Source organism: Pseudochaenichthys georgianus, chromosome 17, assembly GCF_902827115.2.
Source record: "Pseudochaenichthys georgianus chromosome 17, fPseGeo1.2, whole genome shotgun sequence".
NCBI classification, from domain to species: domain Eukaryota; kingdom Metazoa; phylum Chordata; class Actinopteri; order Perciformes; family Channichthyidae; genus Pseudochaenichthys; species Pseudochaenichthys georgianus.
Window position 1 is genome coordinate 39,223,274 of NC_047519.1, and position 26,105 is coordinate 39,249,378.

A 26,105-nucleotide genomic window follows, 5' to 3' on the forward strand; every position below is an offset into this window, starting at 1 on the left:
GGATATCAGCATGTGAAGGACACTGCTCAGGAACTAGCTGATGCTCTGGAGAGGATCACAGATACATGGATCCTGAGGTTGAAGCTCAAGCCGGGGACGAGTGATTATTAACATTTTAAGTATTCAGAAAAAGAAAAAGAGATTTTGAGAAAAAGTCAGAATTTTTAGGAAAAAGTCAGAATTTTGATAAAATGTCATTATTTTTGAGAGAAAGTCAGAATTGTTGAGATTTTCGGAAAAAAGCTTTCGAGAAAAAAGTCAGTATTTTGAACGTGACAGGAAGTATGATTACCTACAAGACCCGCTATTCCTCCATCTTGTGACTGTGTGACTCCCTCTCTTGGATATCAGCATGTGAAGGACACTGTTCAGGAACTACCGTACTTTTCGGACTATAAGCCGCGACTTTTTCCCCCATTTGTTTTGTACAGCTAGCGGCCACTAGGGAACCTCCTACATCTATGGATTTTACAGGTAAAATTAACCACCTTTAACTCTACGGGCTCTAGGACCGGTCCGCGCCCGCCACCTTTAAGCGGCGGGCTCCAGCGGGAAAAGCGGGAGGCCGGAAAAGAGTGAGACAGGTAGCGCGCCAAAGTAAAAGTGGAACCGAGAGACAGAACGAGAGCAAGACAGACGGACAATTTAGCTGCTGCGGCTCATATGCAGGTGCGCTTTATAGTCCGGAAAGTACGGTAGTTGATGCTCTGTATGTGAGGACTCCTTCCATTCTGGAGAGGATCACAGATACATGGATCCTGAGGTTGAAGCTCAAGCCGGGGACGAGGGAGAGTTTTCTAACACTTAGCCTTAAAGACTGGAAATAGCGGGAAAGATCCAAAAACTCATCCAACAGTCCAAGAAATAACCCAGCCCGCAGTATTACATCACAAAACATATAACAGTGAATAGAGATGTATTGGAAATAAGCGACGAAGAACATCCCAAGCTGTTTTGAGTGACCGATGTTAAAGGGACAACGGGATGGAAGCAGTGTATAGAACCGAAACATTAACTTTGTTGGGTTGGACATTAGAAAGACTTCACCAAGACGGGTTGGCGAGTTATATTTACACTTCTTTCAAGTTTGAATGAAGTTTGCGGAACCTTCCAAACTTGAGTAAATCTGCAATCTGGGGCTGAGGGCTGGTAAATGTCGACATGTCGCCGTGCACAAGCCCTCGAGAATGCGTGGTTATTAGTGAGCTTTATGGAGGGTAGGGAACAGGCTCGCTGCTAGCTGTTTCTTCATCTTTATTCTTACATACAAGAGCGGCATCAATTCTGCGCCCAAGTCCAGTAAGAAATATATAACTTGCTCTCAACTAAGAGATCTTAAAATGTCTCCAAAGAATCCGATAGACTTTTAACAGAGTGTTTGGGCTTTAGTTCTTTACAACATCCTAAAACTTTCGTCGCTCTGCTGCATGAGAGCCACGGGGTGCGTTGGAGCACACTGGCCAATATTTAATTCAGTGCTGTGCAAAACTAATCTTCCTCCCAGGCTTCAAACCCTAGTATGCACTTCACAATGTTAAATCAGCACATAACAAATGCGCCGCTTTCCTAAAAACAACCCACAAATCTTATCCATCTTAAGTATGCATAAAACATACATTTCTGTTGGGACACAGTCCTCTTAATACTGGCGTTGTTTGTACTTGTTGGATAGGACATGTTGACGATGGAAACACACGTACATGCGAGGTTGAAGAAGTTAATGAAAGCCTCGGAGTCCCTCGACAACACAACATCTTGGAATGAATAATTAAACCCAGCCAGACAACAGATGGTGCATTTAATTTGTTTCTCCTGTGATCCTATACATTCCCTATCATTTAGGGGAAGTAAAGCACATCATCCAACACTCTGCTAAGCATGCTTATCCTAAGAGACATCGATACTTTGCGCAGCGCCAGGGGAACAGCTGAGTGGAGCTGCCTAAGCCGACCTTGTTGTTGAAATAAGCACTTTCACTCTCGCACAGACAGCAGAAATCCGACAACGATATGTCTTACACAATAGCCGTTGTCGGAGGCGCGAGCAAACGACTAATTTGCTGCGTGAACAAAAGAAAGTCTGCGACAGCTCTGCGGCGACACGTTGCTGTCGCATTAGGGATGGAGAAGGGATTAGAGGCGGAGCACGGGATCCCGTCTTGTCTGACTGTGATCTTCTCTGAAAAGACGCGACGCTTGACAGACAAGTCTTTCGGCAGAAACAAAATAATGGCAGCCACAGCAGACGTCTTCTGCATGTGTCCTTCCCTCACACCAAGACATGCTGTACACGAAGACAGCCAAGTTAGTGGCTTCTTTAGTGCATGTATTATCACTTCCTGATCCCTCAGAAACTATGTTCAGGTTGGTTTCATCTCAACATCAGGGTTACCCGTTTCCCGATTCCATTTATGTTATGTTTATTTAAGGATTATGAAACTACAGATCCGTCCAAAATCACTTGAACTCACTTTACATATGTAGAGGTCAATCAACCCTCTTTAGAGGTCACATGATGTGCTTTTACCGACGATGTCGACACACCAATGGCTTCAGATGTGGAAATCAATAAGTTCAAGTGACCGATGGTGGGTTTGCTTTGTTCTTTCTATACCTGAGTTATAACCGTTTCTATTACACCATTGAAGCCAGTGTACAGTATGTTGTTATTTGATGATATACATTGAATTGTCGGGTATTAAATTGGCCAAAATACGCATATCCACGTCTTGTGATTTCCCTTATAAACAGATTTTCTAGAAAATGTACGAAGGGAAGGTTAGTTATAATCCATTCGTGTTTTCCCTAGGTAAAAATGCATACAACTTCCATTAGGGTTAGGGTTATCATTCCCATTTTACAAGACAAGTTTAGTTTTATTTATTCTATATGTGTGTCATTTGAATGGCACGGTATTTCATCTCTTAGCAGCACATGTTCAGAAGAGCACAGAGCATCTTGGAAGATGTGTTTTAATCTCTGCGGGGCCAGAGGACTCGAGCCGTGTGATAAATGATGAACAGTGCGAGCGCACAACTGACTACTTATTTTGGAAAACACTCAAACCGAACAAACCAGACTGAGAAAATACCCAGAGTTAATTCTCCTCTCCCCAAACCCTCAACGATGAAAGATAAGCAGGCCTATGCATTATGCATTTCTCTTTCTCCTCACTGCAGCCTTGGTGCTGCAGAGGATTCTTGGAAGTTGTGCGAAAAGACTAAATGATTTCTGAGTCAATTATCGTATAGCCAAGAAGAGGATTTAAACTTTTAATGTACAATTCCCTGAGAATTAAACCTCAAAACAACAAAATAAGTGCTTTTACAAAAGTACAGGTTCTGAACAAACTCAACATCACAGGTTCGAGATAGAAATAGTCTGTAAGTAAACTTTGAGTAAGTATAGTTTCCTCTACGCGCCCAGATGTCCGGGGACTGTGTGTGTGTGTGTGTGTGTGTGTGTGTGTGTGTGTGTGTGTGTGTGTGTGTGTGTGTGTGTGTGTGTGTGTGTGTGTGTGTGTGTGTGTGTGTGTGTGTGTGTGTGTGTGTGTGTGTGTGTGTGTGTGTGTGTGTGTGTGTGTGTGTGTGTGTGTGTGTGTGTGTGTGTGTGTGTGTGTGTGTGTGTGTTGATCTGCTTGGTATTCCAGCAGGCAAGTCAAACATGGCAGATATAACCGTGCAAGTCATCACCAACTCCAGAGCAGAAGGTACGCCTGGCCCGATGCACGACATTCCACCGTCTGAATTAAACATACATTCCTCACAGTCACAAAGGGTGTGTGTAAATGTCCACATGCGCAGAAAAGTACAAACATGGTGTACATACTCCACTGTTTGTACAAGACTTTAACCTGCACACCTATGTACATATATTTAACAATCCAAATATGTATACATGTCAATTCAAATATCTTGTTTCAACTAGGCATGCACGATATTGTCTTCTTTGAAGTGGATATTTCCCAAACGAGGATATTTTATACATTTTGAGGACAATTTGAATGCTTGGACATCTGTGAAATACCCCCATCTTTCATTCAGAATAATATTTACACTGATTTCGTCTTTAACAAATAGTGCGCCTCCTCAATCAAACCAAGCCTTAATTCCTCTGTGTACATTATTTTACAAACAAGCCCAGTCACGTCCTTTCTTTCGTCACTCTGACTCCACATCGCTGATCTTAACCCCCCCAAAAAAACATCAAGACTGAGTTCCCATGACCGAGTTAAGCCTCATAAAAACCCCCTTACATCTATCATGAAATAATTACATCATTTTCATCAACCCGTACAAAGCTTTTCTCTGTGCTTGAACCCAGACGGGTTTTGGTGTTGATCGGCCCCGACAGCCCAAAGTTCACCCTGATCCCAACTGGGTTTCGTCAAAGGCGAAAAGCCAATTATGGACCAAGGCTCCGAGGGTAGAAAGCGGTGCGAGACGGCCTGAACACCACAGACAGAGAAGGAGACAGACAGACAGTGGCTTTGGTTCAAAAGGCGACTCTCTTCTAATGTTAATTCAACCAAACGGACAACAAGTGCCGCTCCACTTCTCGAGGCAATTAATCTTGCGTGAGCCAAAGCAAAGTCGAGATTTCAGCGAGGGCTAAAAAAAAAAAAAAGTCTGCATAATTTTTCTGAGCCAATTACGGTGACAAGGAAAAGGAGAAGGGGGTGGTGGAGGGTGACGGACAGAACGAGAGCAAGGAGGAGGATATTCAAGAGGAACACAAATGGGAAGAGAGGAAGAGGATGGGGTAAAATTCTGAACCAAAGGAACAATGTATATGTAAGAGGTCACCAAAGTGTACGGTTGGAAAAAATCGATGTATTTACGAGACCATGAGAAATACTTTATCGTCAGTTCTAGTCTGACAGTTTCCTTTCATCACAGGATGCAAGGAAACATTTAATATACTATAGCAATCAATAAAGCCAATATCTTCAAGATCCTTTAACTTAACTATTACATTTAAATTTGGACGCCGTTTGAAAATGTATGGAAACAAAGGCGGCAACATCACAGGTTACTTAGGGCTGCATTATTTGACGTAAATCACTAATTGCAAATATGTTCAGTGACATTGCGATGTATATGTTTCGGGATAAAGGAGGGATTGATCACTCCTACATTACAATAATACAATAATATGTTAAAGTAATCAAGGTGCGACTTTTTGTAGGACGATCTGTACCAGACAAATACTTCTTTGTGCCTAGAATACGATTTGCAGTCCAGGATATATCTGCAGAATTGGTATTTTAACATATTTAGTCTTTAAAAACATTGTACTTCTTGCGATATGAATATTGCACGAGTCCATTTTATGATGTGTATTGTGTACATTTCGATTAACTGTGCAGCCGTATCCACACGTCACAGTCGTGGCTTTGACACTAAGCGTGTTCTACGGAAAAAGTCAAAACAAATCTGTGTCAAAACTCGAGTCAGTGTTTCTGGATGTCTTGGGAACAGGAAGTGAACCCTGACGACTGGGGAGGACATCCCAGACAAAGAGCTTTCTTGGCGGCAACACTGATTTTAGCCGTCAGTGATGCACTTACACTGACAGATAGCCGTTATTACGGATGCTGTTAAAGTCGAACGATGTCGCTGACGAAGATATAAACCCATTTAAGGAGGGCTTGTACAACGAGATGGTTTTCGCCCTCTTCGGAATAGTAGTTAAACCCAGAACAATTTCTTCATTAAACTGCTGTGAGGGGGCATTTTGGGGTTTGTGAGAATGGATTTCACTTCCCCGAGGATCGCTTTAATATCCACAGAGGTGTGTGAAAACGGTTGACCCCGGCCATCTCATGAAAACGAATCCTCAGAAAAACAACACGGGGCCTCCAGCTACATCTGATGCTTTCTTTGGAGACCGCAATTACGAACACATTTCAAACACCGGCGGAGGAAATGTGGGGTTCCTTGTACGTTGCCACACTAACCGATTCTGAAAGAAAGTGCAAAGACAACACGGAGGATGGAAATGTCCGGAGGCAAGTCCCACAACTCTTGGTCTGTGAGCTTTCCAAAAGGGCCAGGGGTTAGATTTCGTCTTAGAAATAACACTGACACACACAGGGGTCTATGACGGGAGAGGGGGTTTGAGAACGGTTATTATTGTACATGCAAGTCCTCGTATACGAGTAGAGGCACGTCGATGGCTTTAGAAGGTGGTCCATTTTCGGAGTCATCGCTCGGTATAACAAAATCAAAACTATGATTATAAGACAAGCTGGAACCAGTCGTGAGAGTAGATGTTTTAGTTATGTAAAAGTAGTAATACCACAATGTAGAAATAATATGTTACAAGTAAAAGTCATGCATTCAAATATACTTAAAGTACCATAACTCAAATAACTCATTTTATTACATGGCTTAGTTGAATACTCGATTCTGATTGGTCCTTTCAGAACACGTGACCCGTTGATCCAGAAGTACAGACCGCTGTCCAGGACTGACTGCCCGTTGTTAGCGACGCTCACATCTGCAGAAAGAAGTCCGGTCCGATTTAACTGAATACAGTTTGGCCGAACTGGGACAAGAAACAGCGGAGAAGTAACGGGGCAGAAACCCTCCTTTTCACGCAGCGGTCCATAGACATCAAACGGCGACACATATTCAGTTGCCAGTTCCTTTGTCATCAGGGCAGGGATATCTAGATACTTCCCAAGGTTTGACAAAATGAATTGTGCTACTTTTAAAGCAAGGAGCGATGTTTTCAAATCTGTAATCAAAAAGCTCCTCAAAAACGCAAGCAGTTCCTACCGTTGGCTTTTCAAACTGACAAGACAAGAGACGCTCCAACTGTTTTTCAAATGTAAACCAAACATTATCCCTTACATGCAGAATGGCCATTATTGGAATAATACATGACTTTAATTCCTTTTTTTATTCTGCTGTATGTCCTAATTCTTTCATATCCATAATGATACGAAGTTGCAAGTTGAAGTAACTAATAACTAAGGTTTCAAATCATTGTAGTGGGGTAAAAAGTATTTTCTTACACACAGTAGTAAAAGAGGGAGAAGTAGCATATCATGGAAATACTCAAGTAGCTCAAAATGTTACTTAAGTACTTTCCACCGCTGGCTAGAACGAGCCATGTTAAACATCTGTATTGCTTTAGACATCAGACGTCACATTAGTTACTTTCTGAAAACTCATCGAGGTAAATAATGTCTGCTGGAACCAGTAGTGAGAGTACATTGTTTACTTATGTAAAAGTAGTAATACCACAATGTAGAAATTAGGGGTCGACCGATTATCGGCCAGGCCGATTATCGGGGCCGATATTCATCATTTGACCGATTATCGGTATCGGCCTTTTTTTTATAAAATTGCCGATAACACTTTGGCTCTGATGCGGCCGTTTCTCTGTCTGCAGTCACCACTCTAGAGGCTTCTCAATACTCAAATTTCCCCTCCTCGACTCCCCTCCTCGACTCCCCTCCTCGATACTTAGACCCGCCCACAGGAGATGCGAGCGGAGGACCGAGGAGGGGAACCGAGGAGAGAGGAGGGGAAGCAGCAGACGTTTAAAGAAATGAGAACTCCTCTCCTCGTATTAAAGCGATGTCCGTTCATTATTACGTGGCAACAGCTGCATCATCTGTCGAGTGTTTTGTCATATTTTATAATCTCTGCTGGATCAGCTGAACATTGTTCCCCCACATATTTACTTTGAATTCATTGAGAGTGCGGGATAATGAGACAATACCAGGCTACAGATGCGGACACACAGACACAAATATATTTATATAAATATATGCAATTTAAAGTATGAGAGCACTCTCATAATAACGTAACACAATCAGAGACTGGATATATCCCCCCCCCCCCCTCTCTCTTTAGTCGCTGAAATGGGGAATTGAAATTACGGGCCAAAAGTTGTATTTGCAAGTATTAAAAGTAAGGACATCAAACCAACTGAGACCCGTCTGTCCGCCGCATCTACGCACTGTACAACACACACCTACACACTGTACCACACACACACACCTACAGCTCCTAAAGCATAATCAGGCTACAGCCGTTGTGTATTTTATTATGTGAAGCACTAAATGGTTTTAGAAAAATATCGACTCTTTGTTTGTAGATATCTACTAAACTAAAGCAAATAAAGAGAGTAGGCCTGTTATACTGAGTGATATATATTATACACACTGCTCTGCTTTCTGCAGGACCTCACAGCTGTTATCACTGTAAACATCGCGTTGCGATGAGAGCAGGTTCTAAAATAATATCCAGGGGTTGCATGCAGAGCTGTCATTGGCTGAGATAAGTCCGGCCGTGCGTCACGCCTCCACCGTTCCCGGAAATGCATCCGCTGAGGAGCCGTGGAGGAACCATCAGTGTATCCTCGGTTATAGCTCCTCCAGAGAGCCTCCTCGACGCTCGATCCTCGGTCCTCGGTGTGCATTTAGAGAAATGAGACGTCCTTCAAAATGGCGCGCTGAAATTCATTTCCGGGTCACTACCGGAGGACCGAGGAGTCGAGGAGGGGAAATTTGAGTATTGAGAAGCCTCTTCTCTGTACACGAGCAATGTCCCGCCCACAGCGCTATCTGATAGGCTATTACTGAAGTGTCAATCAACACTGAAGATTTTCCGGGCGGGAGCCAGCCATAGAGGCGGGACCTCAGATTACAGGCAGGTGCGAAGAACGCAGACACAGACAGAGGCAAGCAGCAGCGCTGAGCGGCAGAGCCATACATGTGTTTCGAAGGTAAATCAGTTGAAAGCCGAAGTTCAATAAACATCCCAATCCCCTATGCTGAAGTTGCAAAAACAGCACGATCTATTGATCTAATTCTATCAGCTTCCCAGTTACACAGGGACGCGGGAAGTCAGTCAGCGTGCAGCGTCTTGCAGCGGAACTGTGGTGCGGAGGGGGGGGCTGCGAGTGAAGCCTCGCAGTTTTTCAGGTTGATATGTGAAGCTCATTAGCTAGCCAACATGTATTTAGCAAATGTTTAGCAAATATTAGAAGTGAGGCTACTAGTCTAACGTTAGGTCTACTGCAATAGCCTCACTTTTAATAGTTTGCAAAACATTAGCTAGCACTAGTGTTTTGCAGTTGCTAGCAGCTTTTTGGGATTTTATGCTAGACAGACAGGCATTGGTTTGATATAATAAATTAAGCATTATTGTTAGTTAAGCATGTCAGCCTGCTGCCCCACTTCTTGTCTCTCTAACTCATTGCAGATGGCTGCACTAAAGAAAAGGGCACAGAGAGGAAACCAGTTGTAAGATGTTTTAAAAGTTCATTAAACATAATATAGGCTATGCTTAAATGCATTTCAAAGAAGTTGTGTTGGAGTTTGTGTTATTCTACATTTTGACACCAAGATTTTCTGATTTTACTGCAAATGTATATCGGTTCCAAATATCGGTTATCGGTCTCCTTGATTACTAATAATCGGTATCGGCCTTGAAAAAGCCATATCGGTCGATCCCTAGTAGAAATAATATGTTGCAAATAAAAGTCATGCATTCAAAAACCCTAACAATCAAAATATACGTAAAGTACCATAACTAAAATACCTCATTATGCAGAATGGCCATTATTGGAATAATAAGTGACTTTAATTACTTTTTAAAACGGCTGTACATCCTAATTCTTTCATATCCATAATGACACGATCAACATGTATTGTTTCAGACATATGACCGGAATTGTTAGTCCTATTAGTTACTTTCTGAAAACTCATCCAAGTAAATAATGTCTTTCAGAAAGCAGAGGTATTCGATTCCTTCAGTTTACACCGCGCCGCCTCTGCCAGCAGGAACCGTGTCAAGGTTCAACAACAGCAACAGGGGGAAAACCTATGTTGGCGTCTCTCTGATTTACTGAAGCCATGTGAAATGAAAGAGAGCTGCTCGAAATGAGTCTTCTGTTGTTGTTGTTGTTGTTGTTGTTGTTAATTTCAATAAAAGCTGAATTTCTAAAGCATGACAAGAAAATGCAGATGTGTGCCACACCACTTCCTGCCTGGGCACGATGTTCCTAAACACCACAGCTGGAGTCACTGTGGTGGTGTGTGTGTGTGTGTGTGTGTGTGTGTGTGTGTGTGTGTGTGTGTGTGTGTGTAAACATATGAATGTGTGTAAGCATGTTTTTATCTAACTTTCCAAATATAGTCGGGTCTACTTCCCGTCACTGTGCAGCCACCACACACCTATTTTGTATTTAGCAGCATCAGAGTACTGTGGTTCGTGTGTGTGTGTGTGTGTGTGTGTGTGTGTGTGTGTGTGTGTGTGTGTGTGTGTGTGTGTGTGTGTGTGTGTGTGTGTGTGTGTGTGTGTGTGTGTGTGTGCTCTCTGCTGCTGCTCTGTCAGAGATTGCAGAGGTTATTTCATGAATGGCGTCTCCTGCCTCAGACCCAATCATCCCTCCAGCAAATCTCATTTACACCAGACCCCGGGGAGACTGCGGCCGTTTCTGCTGCTCTACTCTCAAATATATACTCTATGCTCTAAGCGTGGCTTTCCCATCACACAGATTCCCGTCCAAATGTAGGATTTAGACCACTTCAGAGCCAAGTATATCCTGGCTAAGATGTCTCCTTGGTACACACCTTGATGAGTTTTCCCAATCGACTGTTCTCTCTCTTCACTGTGGTTTGGACAACAAAGTGTTGATAAGAGTTGCAGCTTGTATACGAGTCAGCTTGTTCACGTTTTCTGACTGTAAGATGTTTACAATAGCAGTTGATGGTTATTTTCACCGGGCATACGGAGACAATTGGTTTCATAGAATTCCTACATTTACAACAACGAGAAAAGAGGTTGAATATAACAATTATTGACTTTCTCGTGTTTTTGGACATTTGTCTTCAAGTCAATGAAATTATTTGAAAGAAATTGAGAAACGGTCCCCAAGATACTCCCTTCAAACAGATCAATATAATCTAGCAAATCCTCGCATTTGAGAAACTAGAACAGGCCGATGTAGCCTATAGCAACGTGATAAATACATGTTGAATATCATCAACGATGACCTTCTTTGTTTACATTGGTAAAAAAAATAGGTTAATTAAGTGAATTTATTCTATTTGTTTTTAATGTACATGAGTCTGATCCACCTGCTGCTTTTAACACTAGAACCGCCAACGGGTACATTTGACCCGCAGCTGTTTTTTGATTTTATGTAACTTTTTTCCAAAGCATATTGAAGTCTCCCAGTCCGTGACCAGTCCTGAAAGTGTGTTATGTAGCACCCTCTGTTGTTAACAATTGTCAACAGGAAGTCAGATTGAAAAAAGTGCGGGAAAAAAAAATCCATTTATACCCATATCCGCCAGCGGGTAGTATTTACCTCATAGAAAATGCAGCGTAAACATGACGTGTTGCTATAGCAACGCCTTTTGTCTACTGCGGTTCCTCATAGATAGAGAGAGATAGATAGACGTATTGATGGAGAGAGAGAGAGAGAGAGAAAACGAAAACACAACATCTTGGAGAATACAAGATCTTGGATGACTGAGCTCACGTTGAGGACGTAATGCACGTGTGCAGGTTACGTGCCAGTTGAATAAAGATGGACACTGGGAATGAGAGAAGTAGTCCGCGTCGTCTGTTTATGTAGTTTATGTGTCCATAGAACAGAACATTACAGATGGATCGATAGATGGTTATAGATAGAGAGAGAGAGAGAGAGAGAGAGAGAAATCTAAACAAAACAGCACTGGTAGCGATATGTTATACTTCATGCTATCTGCACAAACTATGTCGTATGAAAAGCTGAGAGTCCACAGATTGGTATGAGTGTCCTCCCTGTGCGATCAAAGCTCCCTGTGCTGTATGATAAATAAAAGAACATTGTACCTTGAAATCAATAGCGGGTACATTTGACCCGTTGGTGGTTTTGGGTATACAGCGACTTCTGCCGGTGCTCGTGTTGATCCCCCTACACTCCCCCGCAGCAGCGCACACGTGAACTACGTGTTGCCAGAGCAGGACTCGAGCTATACGACACATATTGCATCACTGCGAGAGGTACATGCTTCCATCGCTTCAGCCTCTCTCGCGTGCTATGCAAATCCAGCGCAGGCGGTGATTAAAGACACACACTGCTCTCCTCAGACGTGAGATTACCATATGCTTCTGAGCTGTGAGCAGGGTCACGGCTGTGTGTGTGTGTGTGTGTGTGTGTGTGTGTGTTGTGTGTGTGTGTGTGTGTGTCTCTGAAAGCAGCACAGAGAGAGGAGACTGTTTGCATCATGCTCCCAGTCAGACGTATCTCTGTTGTCACGACCGAGCGTGTTGGAGTGTGTTTCTGTTTGCATCATCTTCTCCGAAAGTCTCTGCTGTGGCAACTGAGCTAAATACAACCCGTGTGTGTGAGAGTGTGTGTGAGAGTGTGTGTGAGAGTGTGTGTCAGGGGATGAACAGAGAGTGAACAGGAAGGGATGTTAGTGTCTTGCTCCCTGTCAGACACGAGAGGTCCAGACTCTGGCATTTTAGCTGCAGAACATTTGTGTTCCCAGATATTAGGAAAGACTTCCCGCTGACTTGATTTGTTTAACATTCATTTTTATTATGTAGAGACATCTGGAAATCTGTCTCCTGGAATATAAACCACAGCCTCGTGTGATTCTGGAAAAAGTAAACAATTCCTTCATTTAATTACGCAAAGGCCTTTCGTCCTCTGCTGCAGACTGAAGCCTCGCCAGATTCAGCAGCTCTGAGACATGGAAGCCCTTTAGTTCATGGGATCAGACCTGTGTGTGTGTGTGTGTGTGTATATGTATATATGTATGTGTGTATGTATGTGTATATGTATATGTATGTGTATATGTATATGTATGTGTGTATGTATGTTCATATGTGTGTGTGTGTGTGTGTGTGTGTGTGTGAGAGAGAGAGAGAGAGAGCGAGAGAGTGTGTGCGTGTGTGTGTGAGTGAGTGAGTGAGTGAGTGAGTGAGTGAGTGAGTGAGTGAGTGAGTGAGTGAGTGAGTGAGTGAGTGAGTGAGTGTGAGTGAGTGAGTGAGTGAGTGAGTGAGTGAGTGAGTGAGTGAGTGAGTGAGTGTGTGAGTGAGTGTGTGTGTGTGTGTGTGTGTGTGTGGGAGCCGCATTTAAGTTTATTTTGTTGTGATTTATTTGGAACCTTTTATTAATGCATGTTTCTGTTTCAGTGGGAGGTGAGCTTTGCTCAGGTGAAGGGGCGGGGCTTTAAGTTGGAGGTGCGGCGTGTGACGGGAGAGCAGCAGGCAGCACGCAGACGCAACCTTATACTGAGTCAAATACAGATTATTAGGATCTGCCGTTTAAGTTTATGTTAAATATTGTTTTCGTATTTTGTTTAGCTGGAAATAAACGTTGAAAAGCAACAGAACGTCCCGTGGGCTGCGTCCCGTGGGCTGCGTCCCGTGGGCTGCGTCCCGTGGGCTGCGTCCCGTGGGCTGCATCCCGTGGGCTGCGTCCCGTGGGCTGCGTCCCGTGGGCTGCGTCCCGTGGGCTGCGTCCCGTGGGCTGCGTCCCGTGGGCTGCGTCCCGTGGGCTGCGTCCTGCGAGGCGGACACTGCTTCCCAGGCCCAAGCTCTACATGTGGCCGAGAACAATCACTTCTGAGGTGACGGTTACAAGACTAACTTGTTGGGGATGTTGGCCACTAGTGTCGTCCTTGGCTTCAGTAAACCTTTTTCAAACATTTCAAATAGATTTTGAATGGTTTTACAAATTGAATGTATAATCCTACTTGCCAACTTCTTTGCATTCACTGTTGAGTCGTGTTGTCCGTCACACAGACCGGTATAATCCAGATTTCAATTTCAATCAAAGTGGGAAACAGTGCAGCCCTACTGGGAACGCCATTACAACAATACCAGAACTGACTTTCTACAGCAGTAGTTAATTTCCCACCACACACACACACACACACACACACACACACAGTTTAGCTCCTCCATGTATCACACGATAACAGGAAGTCGTGCCGTGCGCTGCTCCGAGGGACTCAGAGGTTGTGTTTGGATCTGATAAAAGAGAATGGGAGAGTCAACAATCTGCTTATTTAACACTCATGTGCTGAGAGTTCCTGAGAGTTTCAGAAGAACAGGAACACACACACACACACACACACACACACACACACACACACACACATTGATTAGGGCTAATGGATGTACCATGCGCCGCCACAGTGTGGATGAATGGCAGGATACCGGGGCATCGCATCCTACGGCACACAGACGGCTATCTGTTGTCCTCCCTGCGGGGAACGTGTGGAAAGAAACCAGCCGATCTACTTGATTTCAATGTATTCCATTTGCCACGAGCAACACCGCTGTGTGATGGTGGCGGTTTAGTGAACCTGCCAAACTGGAACTCAAAGAGAAGAAATATTTCAGTGATCTCGAAGACACAGACAATCCAGGTTTCTGCCGTTAGCTGCGCCATTGAATTACATCAAAACGCTAAACCCCAGAATATAGTATTACATATATTGAGGGAGAGCATTTCAAATCATAAATACTCAAACTTCTAGCACTTCCGCTCTAAAAGTGGACATAGTGTGCTCAGTGTGTGGGATTTCAGCCTCTGCAGACCATTCACATGCACTAAAACCTGCGTAACACTACAGGAGAGGGAAAACCCCAAACAGTGTTTTCTTTAAGCGCGATCTGTGACTGCAGGTGAGATTCAACAGCTTTCTGTCTCACTTTGAATTATTCGTGAGGCCTTCAAAGCACGGAGGGTGGAAGGAAGTGACGACACAAAGCAGATCACAACATCCTGTTGACTCGCCTTAACGCTCGCTTCCTGTCTGCATCCTCTCTACTCCGCTAAAAGGCCTCCACACAGAGGACACGGGGGCTGGAGGTGGGCGAAGGTAATCTCAAGATGAACGATACCGGGTAATCATGAGAAGAACTTTGCTTTGCCTTGTTTGAGCCATTGCAATACGAATGAACTGTACACTTGTTTTAGCTTACGCAGAGGAGAGAGAGAAAAGTTAGAAGAAATTAAAACCACACATTTAAATATAGGCTCTGTGGTACCACTTTACAAAGAGACTACCCGTATAAAGGATCATAATTAGGTTGTAAACACTTTATTAATCCTTAAGAACCCTTTATAAACCAGTTCTAACAGCTTTCATACATCAACACAGGCTCACTATTTGGCAAGACGACTAAGCCTTATATCGGCTACCTAGCTTACTTCGTCTTCTTCATCAGCTAGCATCCTTGGTATCTGTTGTTCACCGAGTTGATTCCCCCCCCCCATCCATCTCGATGTTTCTTGGAATCTCTTTATTTACGAGTTACTAGCATTTATAGTTGCCAAAAGGGAGCCGTATTGTAAAGTGTAAACACATTCCCATTTATGTACTACCAGTGGCAGACTGGACGAATCCCGATGGGCCGGTACTGAAGTGGGCCGGTCAGATATGTCACTAGCACCCCAACTCCCCCGTTGACAATTTACTAGCGGTATTTACTTGCGGTATTTACTTGCGGTACCGAGGTGGGCCGGTCGGATAAGTCACTAGCACCCCCCCCTGTCCCCGTCAACAACAATTTACTTGCGGTACCGAGGTGGGCCGGTCGGATATGTCACTAGCACCCCCCTCTCCCTCGTTGACAATTTACTAGCGGTATTGACTTGCGGTACCGAAGTGGGCCGGTCGAGAGTCCCGGGCTGATTTGTAGTCTCAGTCCGCCCCTGCGTGCCAATAATCATCCTTAAACTCAGATGATGACTGGACGAATCCCGATGGGCCGGTACTGAAGTGGGCCGGTCGGATAAGTCACTAGCACCCCCCCTCCCTCGTTGACAATTGACTTGCGGTACCGAGGTGGGCCGGTCGAGAGTCCCGGGCTGATTTGTAGTCCCAGTCCGCCCCTGGCTACTACCATTTCTAATAAGGCTTCGCAGTACAGACACATGCGGGCTCACTATTTGGCAAGCACGCGGTCACAGTTGCCCTGTTTATCTCATGTCTTATAAAAGCGTGTTAATGATTTATAAAGTGTTCACAACCTAATTAATAAATTAATTACAAACTACTCGTAAACCCCAAACACACTTTGAACTGTGCCTATTGTTGACCGGTTCAAATCAGTGTTTGGTGTTCGTCCTCAAACACCCGAGATATGCGACTCCCGACGGCAGATGGGAGGTCCGATGCCACGTGGGATGTATTGCTGTACATTCAGTAGTAAACACGCGCCGATCTAACGTCTACTATCAACTTACATCTGTATAAAAGTTAAAGACTAAATCTGCAGCGTGAGAAATGAACAGCGCACATCTGTTCTGTCCTTCATGTGAAGTTCGGCTAAATCAAATCTGTGTACTGGCTTGAATGTTTAGGATGACTTTACAAATGTAGACAATAAAGATCTCTTGTATGTCTCCTACTGAAGTCTGTATCACACACACACATAGGGCTCAAAGGATTGAGCATGTAGCTGCACACACTCCCAAAGGACACACACACACACACACACCTCCTTCCTAATCTCACAACATTTTAATTCAGTAGTTCACATGTGCCGATCTAACGTCGACCATCAACTTAAATCTGTGTAAAGTTCTAGGTAATAATCAAATTATAAGACTTGCAGTCCAGATATTGATGAGTCAGCTAAAACAAGACAGCTATGATGATGGCGACTTTAATAGTGTAAGAAAAAAGGTTATATATAGTGTCGTTGTATGCTTCTTGTATGTCTCCTACTGAGGTCTGCATCACACACAGTAGGGCTCAGAGGAATTGAGCATGTCATGTAGCTGCACACACTCCCAAAGGACACACACACACATTAAATTGACCTCCTTCCTGTTCTCACCACACTATAGAAACCTTCTAGAAGCATTGTTACAGTAACTGGAGTCCCAGCGGGGGCAGAAATGAACCCTGGGAGCTGCGATGCGTTCAGGGACAACTTCCTCCTCTGCAGACTCATGAGAAACACGTCAGTGGTGTTGATCCTGAAGCCACACTGCCCCCTGCTGGTGCAAAGAGGAAGTGACTGAGGCAGGGTTAGAGGAAGACAGTTGTATTAAATCAATGCTATATATATTTGGCCTGCCACAATTACGAAAACAACATAATCGAAAAAAACGATTATTTAGCTTTGCTAGGTTGCGACAGTGCAACATATTTATCATATTTATATATGCTTAGTAGCTTGTTGAAGTGCGCTCCAAAGATATTTGTTGATCTTGTTTATTGGTATTTATTATTTTGATATTATTTATTTAAATATAAATATATTATTTATTGGTTTTCAGTTGAATTCTACGTTCAGGGTAATCAACAGTTGCAGAGATACTGTTCAAATTATTATTTTAATTTGTTTTAAAGTTCAATAAATGTATGTTTTCAAAGTCAATGAATAATCGTATTTAATAATAGTGATATCAATTATTATTATTATTGCCATAATCGTACAGCCATACTGTAAGGTCAAAGTTAATAAGTAAGAGGAACTGCATGGGCTCGAATGTAGCCAGGAAAAAGAAAAAAGGTGTATACATATAGAAGCTACTTTCCAAATGTGTTCTCACTTTCCAAAAGGCCTGCACAATGTGAGGCAAAAAATAAATACATTTGGACACGTTTTTTATAGCCGAATGTCACAATTGTCTCAGGGGGTTGATAGACACGTTAGACTTGTTTTTAACCCCTAACCCTTTTTTACTGAAATTGCAATATGACCCGCAATGTAAGAGGGACTTGCTAGTTTTCAAACGTTTTAATATTATCATTTAAAAAAGGTATTAAAGTGATCGTGGTGGGATTTATTTTAGAGAGGATCTCCTACTGTTTGTGGGCAGGTTTTTTTGTAAATGTTGCTTTCACTTAAAGGTGGGGTAGGTAAGTTTCAGAAACCGGCTCGAGATACACTTGTTGTTATATTCCATGGAATGCTCTTAACATCCCGACAGCAATGAATATCTGAAGTGCTTTGACAACAAATCCATAAAAAAATGTCATCTGTGGAAGCCGTAATACTGTAAAAAGCACAACCAATCCGGATTGGATGGCCTCCCTGCCTGTCAGCCTTCCATCGGGGCACACACTTATCTCGTGCCCTCATTGGTCATGTGCGCGTTCGTGTGTGTTGGAGGAGGGGCTCTGTGAGGAAGTGGTAGATTTTCTCCGGTTGTGTATTTTCAAATTCTAGCGATCTCGAGCCGGTTTCTCAAACTTACCTACCCCACCTTTCACATTGTGCTCACTGTATTTTTGGATACTGCTCGAGTCCGTCCGTATTACACTTTCGATAACATTTCCATTTATTTAATGTTCTTATTGTAAGTCGCTTTGGATAAAAGCGTCAGCTAAATGCAATGTAATTGTGCGGCCATAAGGGACACAGGGTTATGGTCAGTTTTACTAAAGCATTGCCATTAGTTTAAAGTTATTGACCAATAAGACTTGCATGGACTTTTTTTTAGGCATGCATTTATTTTTCTCATTGAATCGTTTATTTGAACAGGGACACGAATGAACACGTAAGACGAATAATGCTTCAAGCGTAAATATGCCGGATGTTAGCTTTGAGCTAATTTCCATCCGCAGTCCCTGACATACAATATATAAGAACATGACATTCGTAAACATAGCAACAATAAATACATGATACAAGTATTTACCACATGGCATATGTTTCTTAAAAGTCAGGTTCGAGTCCAATATGACTCCAAGATACTTGAGGTGGGAGACGAGTTCTATTTCTGCTCCGTTTAAAACACGTTGGATCCTTTGATGTTGACCGGTCGTTTACTGAACATCGTGCATACTGGGTTTTTACGTTTAACTGTAAGCAAATGTTGTTCAGCCGTGTTGAACCGTGTCCTAAGCATTTGAGAGACTTTGGTTATTGAATACAGACCAAATGAACAGTAAAGAGAAACCCATCTCAACTGTATTTAGTCTTTTAAAAACGGCAAGAAAGAGCAGATGATTGAGGGAATTGCTCTCTCAACAGAACGTAAAGATAGAACTGGAAATGCTTGTTTACTTTGTGGCATCGTGACGTTTCACCGGAGTGTGTCATGCTTGTAAATCTACCGCGGTTTGAGACGACATCCATAATGTCAGTGATTCAATAAACCTGGTTTATGTCCCAGCTGTAAACTCAGACCGTTACAAAAGCAGTTCTGGCATTTTAAAGATCTGTGTCGGCGTCCAGTGTAAGTTTAGAGCCACTGCAGACAGGACAGACACACACACACACACACACACACACACACACACTGTGGCAGAATGAGAGTGGGTGTGTGTGAACCCGCCACAACACACACTATGATGTGTGCCACACAGAAATAGACACACACCACTTCCTGCCTGGCCACGATGTTCCTAAACACCACAGCTGGAGTCACTGTGGTGTGTGTGTGTGTGTGTGTGTGTGTGTGTGTGTGTGTGTGTGTGTGTGTGTGTGTGTGTGTGTGTGTGTGTGTGTGTGTGTGTGTGTGTGTGTGTGTGTGTGTGTGTGTGTGTGTGTGTGTGTGTGTGTGTGTGTGTGTGTGTGTGTGTGTGTGTGTGTACTGACTGAACACAAATAAGCCGACCCCTCTTAATGTGCCTCATCATGTATGTTATTAGCCTCCGGGACGCTAGTCAGCCTTGTTGCCCCCTCCTCTGTCAGAAACAAAAACAGCACTAACTATGTAACTCTGATGGAGCAGTGCCTCCGTTTGTAGGGGTCGGCATGGGAACCGCAGGGTCGCCGGTTCGAGTCCCAGAACAGACCAAGAACAAAAAGTACTTTGAAAGGAGACATTCGACCTCCTACACACTGCATCCTTGAGTCAGACTCCCAAGCTGCTCGTATAACAGCGTCCCGTCGCTCCCCATACTAAGATAATACAGGGCTGAATGTCCCAACGTGTGCGGTGCTGTGTACAGCTGCCTGTGTGCAGCACATAAAGAGGAACTTCATCTGTTTCACCAACAGCAATGATCCTGATTCCTGAAGACTGGAGGAAACGTTCAAAGCTCTCAAAAAGCTAACGCCCCACGGTGTAACAGAGTCCGGGAAAGCTTTATCGTGGTGCCTGTTAAATGGGATGTGATTTTAAAGGGGACCTATCATGCAAAATGCACTTTGTGATGTCTTTTATATATAAATATGTGTCCCCGGTGTGTCGGGGAACTCACGCAGCGTCACACAAATAAAACCCTTTCTCTTTTCCTCCGTACCCACGTCTTTTAAAAACGTGCCTTTGTGACGTGCAACAGCATCAACATTTCTGTTGGTCGCTTGTTAGCAGACCCTTCACGCGATGGCAGAGCGAACAGGTACAGGCGGGGCCCTTAGTGATAGCCCTATAGTTTAAATCTACTACCCACACACGAACACATGGACATGGATTACTATTTAAAACAAATGGTAAATGTATTTAGGAACCTATCCATGTGACTTTAAGTGAGGGTGGACCTCAAATCCTCTAGGGGGGTCCGGGGGCATGCCATTTATTTATTTTGGAGTTAAATGCATCAATCTGGTGCACTTTGAGGGGAAAATATAGAGACTAGATCTATGGAAACACCTATATGAAACAGAACTGTATACATTTCAATAATCATAAAATCATGGCCATAACCAATAACATCCCATTTCCAATATGAAAACACACTGAAACTTGTTTATAAATGTTATAGTTGTGAGTGTGTCTGGTCTCCTGAATCAGCCTCTCCTGTCTCCCCCCTCTCCCTCCTCTCCCCCTTCTCCTCTAGTCTTTGCAGCAGCAAAGACTAGTTTTAGCTCTCAACAAGTTTGAAAAAATATTACCTTTTTTTTTTATTCATGCATATTTTACTAATCACTCCCCCCTCAAATGGAAATATGTGTTTTACATAAATGGTGACCAAACCATTTGAGACCCACTGAGAACTTAGACTGAGTTAACTATCTAAACACTCAGAGAGTCCTTTGCCTCACCTGAGCTGAGCTTATCCCGAGCTTGAATGACCAATCAAGGGCTTTGATTTATGATCTGTATGGCAGTGGCCATGTCGGCAGGCCACGTCATGTGGACAGCCAGTCACCCTGTGTGAGGCAGGCCACTTAACAGGCCAGGCCTTCGGGAAACCCCTCGGTCCTCCCGATGGTGAGTCCCGGACTGGGTACAGGAGGCGAGGGATCATTGTCCACAAGTTAATGGATCGCAGATGGCGTCGTGATCGCGGACGAATACAAAAATAAAATAAATGGGTTGCGAAATATACTTGGGCGGCCGTTAATATACCTGGGCGGCCCACCCAAGTAAAGTCTATGTGTGGGAAACTCTGATGAGGGATGTCTAAAATGCATGATGTGCTTGTATTTTGAGCAAAACACAGCGTAGACATGTTTTCATATATTTATATATATCTGAGACCCATAATATATGCCTACAAATAGCCTGATAGGTGCACTTTAATAGAGACCGGTTGCACTGACACACCACTGCCACTAGATGGCAGTAGAGATATTTTTTCTTTCTACTTTAGCATCAGGATGGTTTAAGTTTTTCACACGAGGAGCAATTTAGAGGCAAAAGCAGAAAAGTACCCTCCAGCCTCCAAACGGGCAGATTGATCCTTTACAGATGGTATCCAGTGAGTCTGAAAACCAACGGTTAAATTATTTTCCTGTTTAGGAAAAAGCCATGAACAGCGTGGATCAGCATATTACTTCATGACACGACAAAACCTTCTGGAAAAACTTACAATATTTACAGAGAAATCACAGAGGGGAGAAAAGGGAGGGAAGACGAATAGATAGAGGAGGAGGGGGAGCATTAATCTCATTATCACACACACACACACCACACACACACACACACACACACACACACACACACACACACACACACACACACTGCATCTGTTGTGAGCTGCTCTAATCCCACACTCCTGTTGACTCCTCAAACATTGTCTTTGTCTCCTCCTGACACTTTTCCCACCACAATTAAGATATAAAGCCTAAATCCAAAGAAACTCCAGTGAACCCCCGCAGAGCTACATCTGTGGGGTCTTCCATTAAATACCCCCCACCCCACAATGGTTTGGCGGGGGTTCTTCTTGAGCGTGTGCAGATTGGACGAGAAACGTTGTTAATAACTCATCTCCAAATGCCACGAAATATATATGATTTAAAGTTATTATGCTCCATCTGGAAAAACTGCCGCTCCACTGGAAGTTTTTTCTGTTTGCCGCTGCCTTTTATGAAATCAAATGACCCGTCTCTAACTGCACCGTGACTTTTACTTTAGTATTTTATTCCTTTCGTATTCCATTGTTTCTCGTTTTAATTTTCTTGTTTTTTTTAATAATTGTTTTTCAATGAAGTGACATTTATTTTTCTCGATGTGTTCCTTTTGCATCGTCTTATTGCTTTAAATGTTTTTTGTGTCGCACTTTGTATTGCCTTGTGTTTAAATGTGCTGTATAACAATATCATATGCTATAATTAGACCCTCCAGAAAAACGCGGGCTAATATCATATCATATGCGATCAAACATGCAGTTTATGTGATTTTATGCGATGAAATTGCGGGAAGTTGCGAATATGCGGAAAAAATAAATATTGGGCTGCCTTATTTATTTATTCTCTCTCACACACAACCTGCCACTAACGTTAAACCCCTTTACTACTCAAACACATTCAATGTTTATTTATTGTAAAAGCAATTGGGCTATTTTTTTTACACACACACACACACACACACACACACACACACACAACACACACACACACACACACACACACACACACACACACACACACACACACACCCACACACACACACACACACACACACACACACACACACACACACACACACACACACACACACACACACACACACACACACACACACACACACACACCACACACACACACACACACACACACACACACACACACACACACACACACACACACACACACACACACACACACACACACATTTTCATTTACTTGTTCGTTATCAATCTCGTAGGCTTCTCACCTCGTTTCTTGTAGCCCTCGAAAGGGTTTTGGAGGTCGATGCCTCGGTGAACGTGAGTTGTTTGGCTTTCTTGTCCGCAGCGGCAGAAAGCATTTTCCAATCTTTGAATGAATCAAAGTGGGTCGTCACCGTCGATGTTCTCTTATGCTCCAACACACAGTTGCACGGGTTCAGAATAGTTTCCCCTCACTTCCGTGCGAGACATCGGGAACTGCTTTGCCCCGTCTTTAGCAGAGATGTTCGTCGGTAAATGAGATGGATTCGATTTTTTTCATCTTGGTGTTTTCTCTCTCGTGTGAGCTCCACACGTTCACTCTACAGCAGTGTTTACCTTCTGTGATGCGCGAGCTGATGACGCCGCGTCATCATCACCATCATCATCATCACTTCACGTCAAGACAAGTACATTTTTTTTCTCAACTTTGTGTGGACAAATGCGGCCTTTTAAAAATCTGCGCCATTTTGTTGATTATGCGGTAAATTCTGCGATCGCAGATTCGCGTTTTTCTGGAGGGTCTATATGATGACCATATAGGGCGGTGGTGGCGAAGTCCATAGGGACTTGGCTTGGCAACTGGAAGGTCACCAGTTCAAGTCCCGGAAAGACCAAGTGCTACCGAGGTGTCCCTGAGCAAGGCATCGCTCCCTACACTGCTCCTAACACTATGGGTCAAATGCTACGTACTGTACTACGTAATGACAATAAGTTGAATCTTCAATCATCAATATGCTATATAATAACATTGCCTTATCTTGCCTCAAACCTAGCGCTTTTTAAATTATTTATTTCATTCTCCAAGTATCTCTAAACACTCCTGTATTACACAAGTGGGTTAGCTTAGCGGTATCTATTAGCATGGAAAGGTGAACATTGGCCGGTATCTACCTTCTTAAAAAAGCTTAACAGCAGCCCTCAAATCTGCTTTTTAAGGTAGTCCATATTTAAGTTGCCTGACAAGCATCTGCTATATCTCCGAGTGTAAATAGAAGCTACAAATCCAACCTCAAACTTTTTAATAGCGTCTGATAAAAACAGGAAGAGTTGACAGGTGAATTTTAGTGCGTTCACACCGAGGACAAACGCTCCTGTTATTTCTGCTCCGTATATATTTAGAGTCCGTGTTGAAGCTCCTGGAGCCGGTGTTGAACGATCCAGCATTGCTTAAGGTAGCATGAACTAATATTGGTACAGGAAACTGGAACAGACCCGGGCTAAAAAGAGGAGAAGCCATCGTATTAATATCCCAGTTATTTACGGGGATGCCTTTAACGCAAGGTGTGTGTGGTATGGCGAGATCTCTTGGTTTATAAATGTATATCAACTCACAGTGATACAGTATGGCGTGGCATACACAAGATATACATAGATCAAACACAAACGCCGCTCTCGTATTACAAATGTTTCCCAGAGCATGTCATGGTTTTCATCACTACTAAAGTATAAGTGGGGGTGTGGTATCGAACGTCGACAGGAGGGGGGGAGGCGGGCACTAGTGGAGGCGGGCACTAGAGGAGGCGGGCACTAGTGGAGGCGGGCAATACAGGAGGCGGGCACTAGTGGAGGCGGGCACTAGTGGAGGCGGGCACTAGAGGAGGCGGGCACTAGTGGAGCCGGGAACTAGAGGAGGCGGGCACTAGTGGAGGCGGGCACTAGTGGAGGCGGGCACTAGTGGAGGCGGGCACTAGTGGAGCCGGGAACTAGTGGAGGCGGGCACTAGAGGAGGCGGGCACTAGAGGAGGCGGGCACGGGCACTAGAGGAGGCGGGCACTAGAGGAGGCGGGCACTAGTGGAGGCGGGCACTAGTGGAGGCGGGCACTAGTGGAGGCGGGTACTAGAGGAGGCGGGCACTAGAGGAGGCGGGCACTAGTGGAGGCGGGCACTAGAGGAGGCGGGCACTAGTGGAGGCGGGCACTAGAGGAGGTGGGCACTAGTGGAGGCGGGTACTAGAGGAGGCGGGCACTAGTGGAGGCGGGCACTAGAGGAGGCGGGCACTAGTGGAGGCGGGCACTAGTGGAGGCGGGCACTAGAGGAGGCGGGCACTAGTGGAGGCGGGCACTAGAGGAGGCGGGCACTAGTGGAGGCGGGCACTAGTGGAAGCTGTGTCACTACCCGATCTGCCGCCCTGCAGTGCGCATGTGCGAGATGGTCCGCCATATTTGACAACTACATACGGCAACTCTAATAGGACACTTGACACAGTGGCGTTTGGCAAAGAAGAACAAAAACACTCAAAAAACCGAGAGGGATGAGTTGTTGTCATTACAACATGACTTCACTATTATTCAACAACTCTTTTTATTGGGTTCTTTTATTTGGGGATAAGTACATGTCAGAATTAGTGAGAAATGGATTTAACTTCTGTTAGACAGCTATATGCCATACATTGTTGCATACATTCTCAGTAAATATATATTCATATTTATTTTTTTAAATGGAGCGAATGTCACAAAACCCAGTTTGAATAAAGTATAATATTATTGTAACAGACCCTCATTTCTCCGTGTCCATGCAAGGTGTTTTAGCAATCAGCGGTGTTATGGGTTCTCTGGTCCCTGAGCCCTGACTGAAGGAACAGGGGAGGGGGGAGAACGCCTCGCTTTGTTACCACAGAAGGAGATGACAGCCTGCGAACATTACCTCACTGCTGACCTGTGTGTTTACAACACTATGGGTTAACAAGAGGATCCACGAGACGAAAACAAACGCACAAAGACACGCAACACTCCGTAAACCTGCTTTTAGAGGTGGGAAGTATAGTGGAGTACAAATGCTTTGTTACTGTACTTAAGTACATGTTTCTGGTTTCTCCACAACTTTTTACCTTCTACTTCTCACATGTTGAACACAAATACCTGTACTTTCTACTTCTTACATGTTGAACTCAAATACCTGTACTTTCTACTTCTTACATGTTGAACTCAAATACCTGTACTTTCTACTTCTCACATGTTGAACCCAAATACCTGTACTTTCTACTTCTTACATGTTGAACCCAAATACCTGTACTTTCTACTTCTTACATGTTGAACCCAAATACCTGTACTTTCTACTTCTTACATGTTGAACCCAAATACCTGTACTTTCTACTTCTCACATGTTGAACTCAAATACCTGTACTTTCTACT

At 43.8% G+C, this 26,105-nt stretch overlaps 1 protein-coding gene across 1 annotated transcript in view; it reads right to left on the bottom strand.

Moving 5' to 3' along the window:
- The window catches only part of LOC139435662 (partitioning defective 3 homolog), a 159,727-nt gene that overhangs the window by 80,765 nt on the left and 52,857 nt on the right, over positions 1–26,105 (bottom strand). The window contains exon 2 of the mRNA XM_071206407.1: positions 16,850–16,999. Coding sequence (XP_071062508.1) covers positions 16,850–16,999 — 150 coding nt within the window. The remainder of the gene's footprint in view (positions 1–16,849; positions 17,000–26,105) is intronic.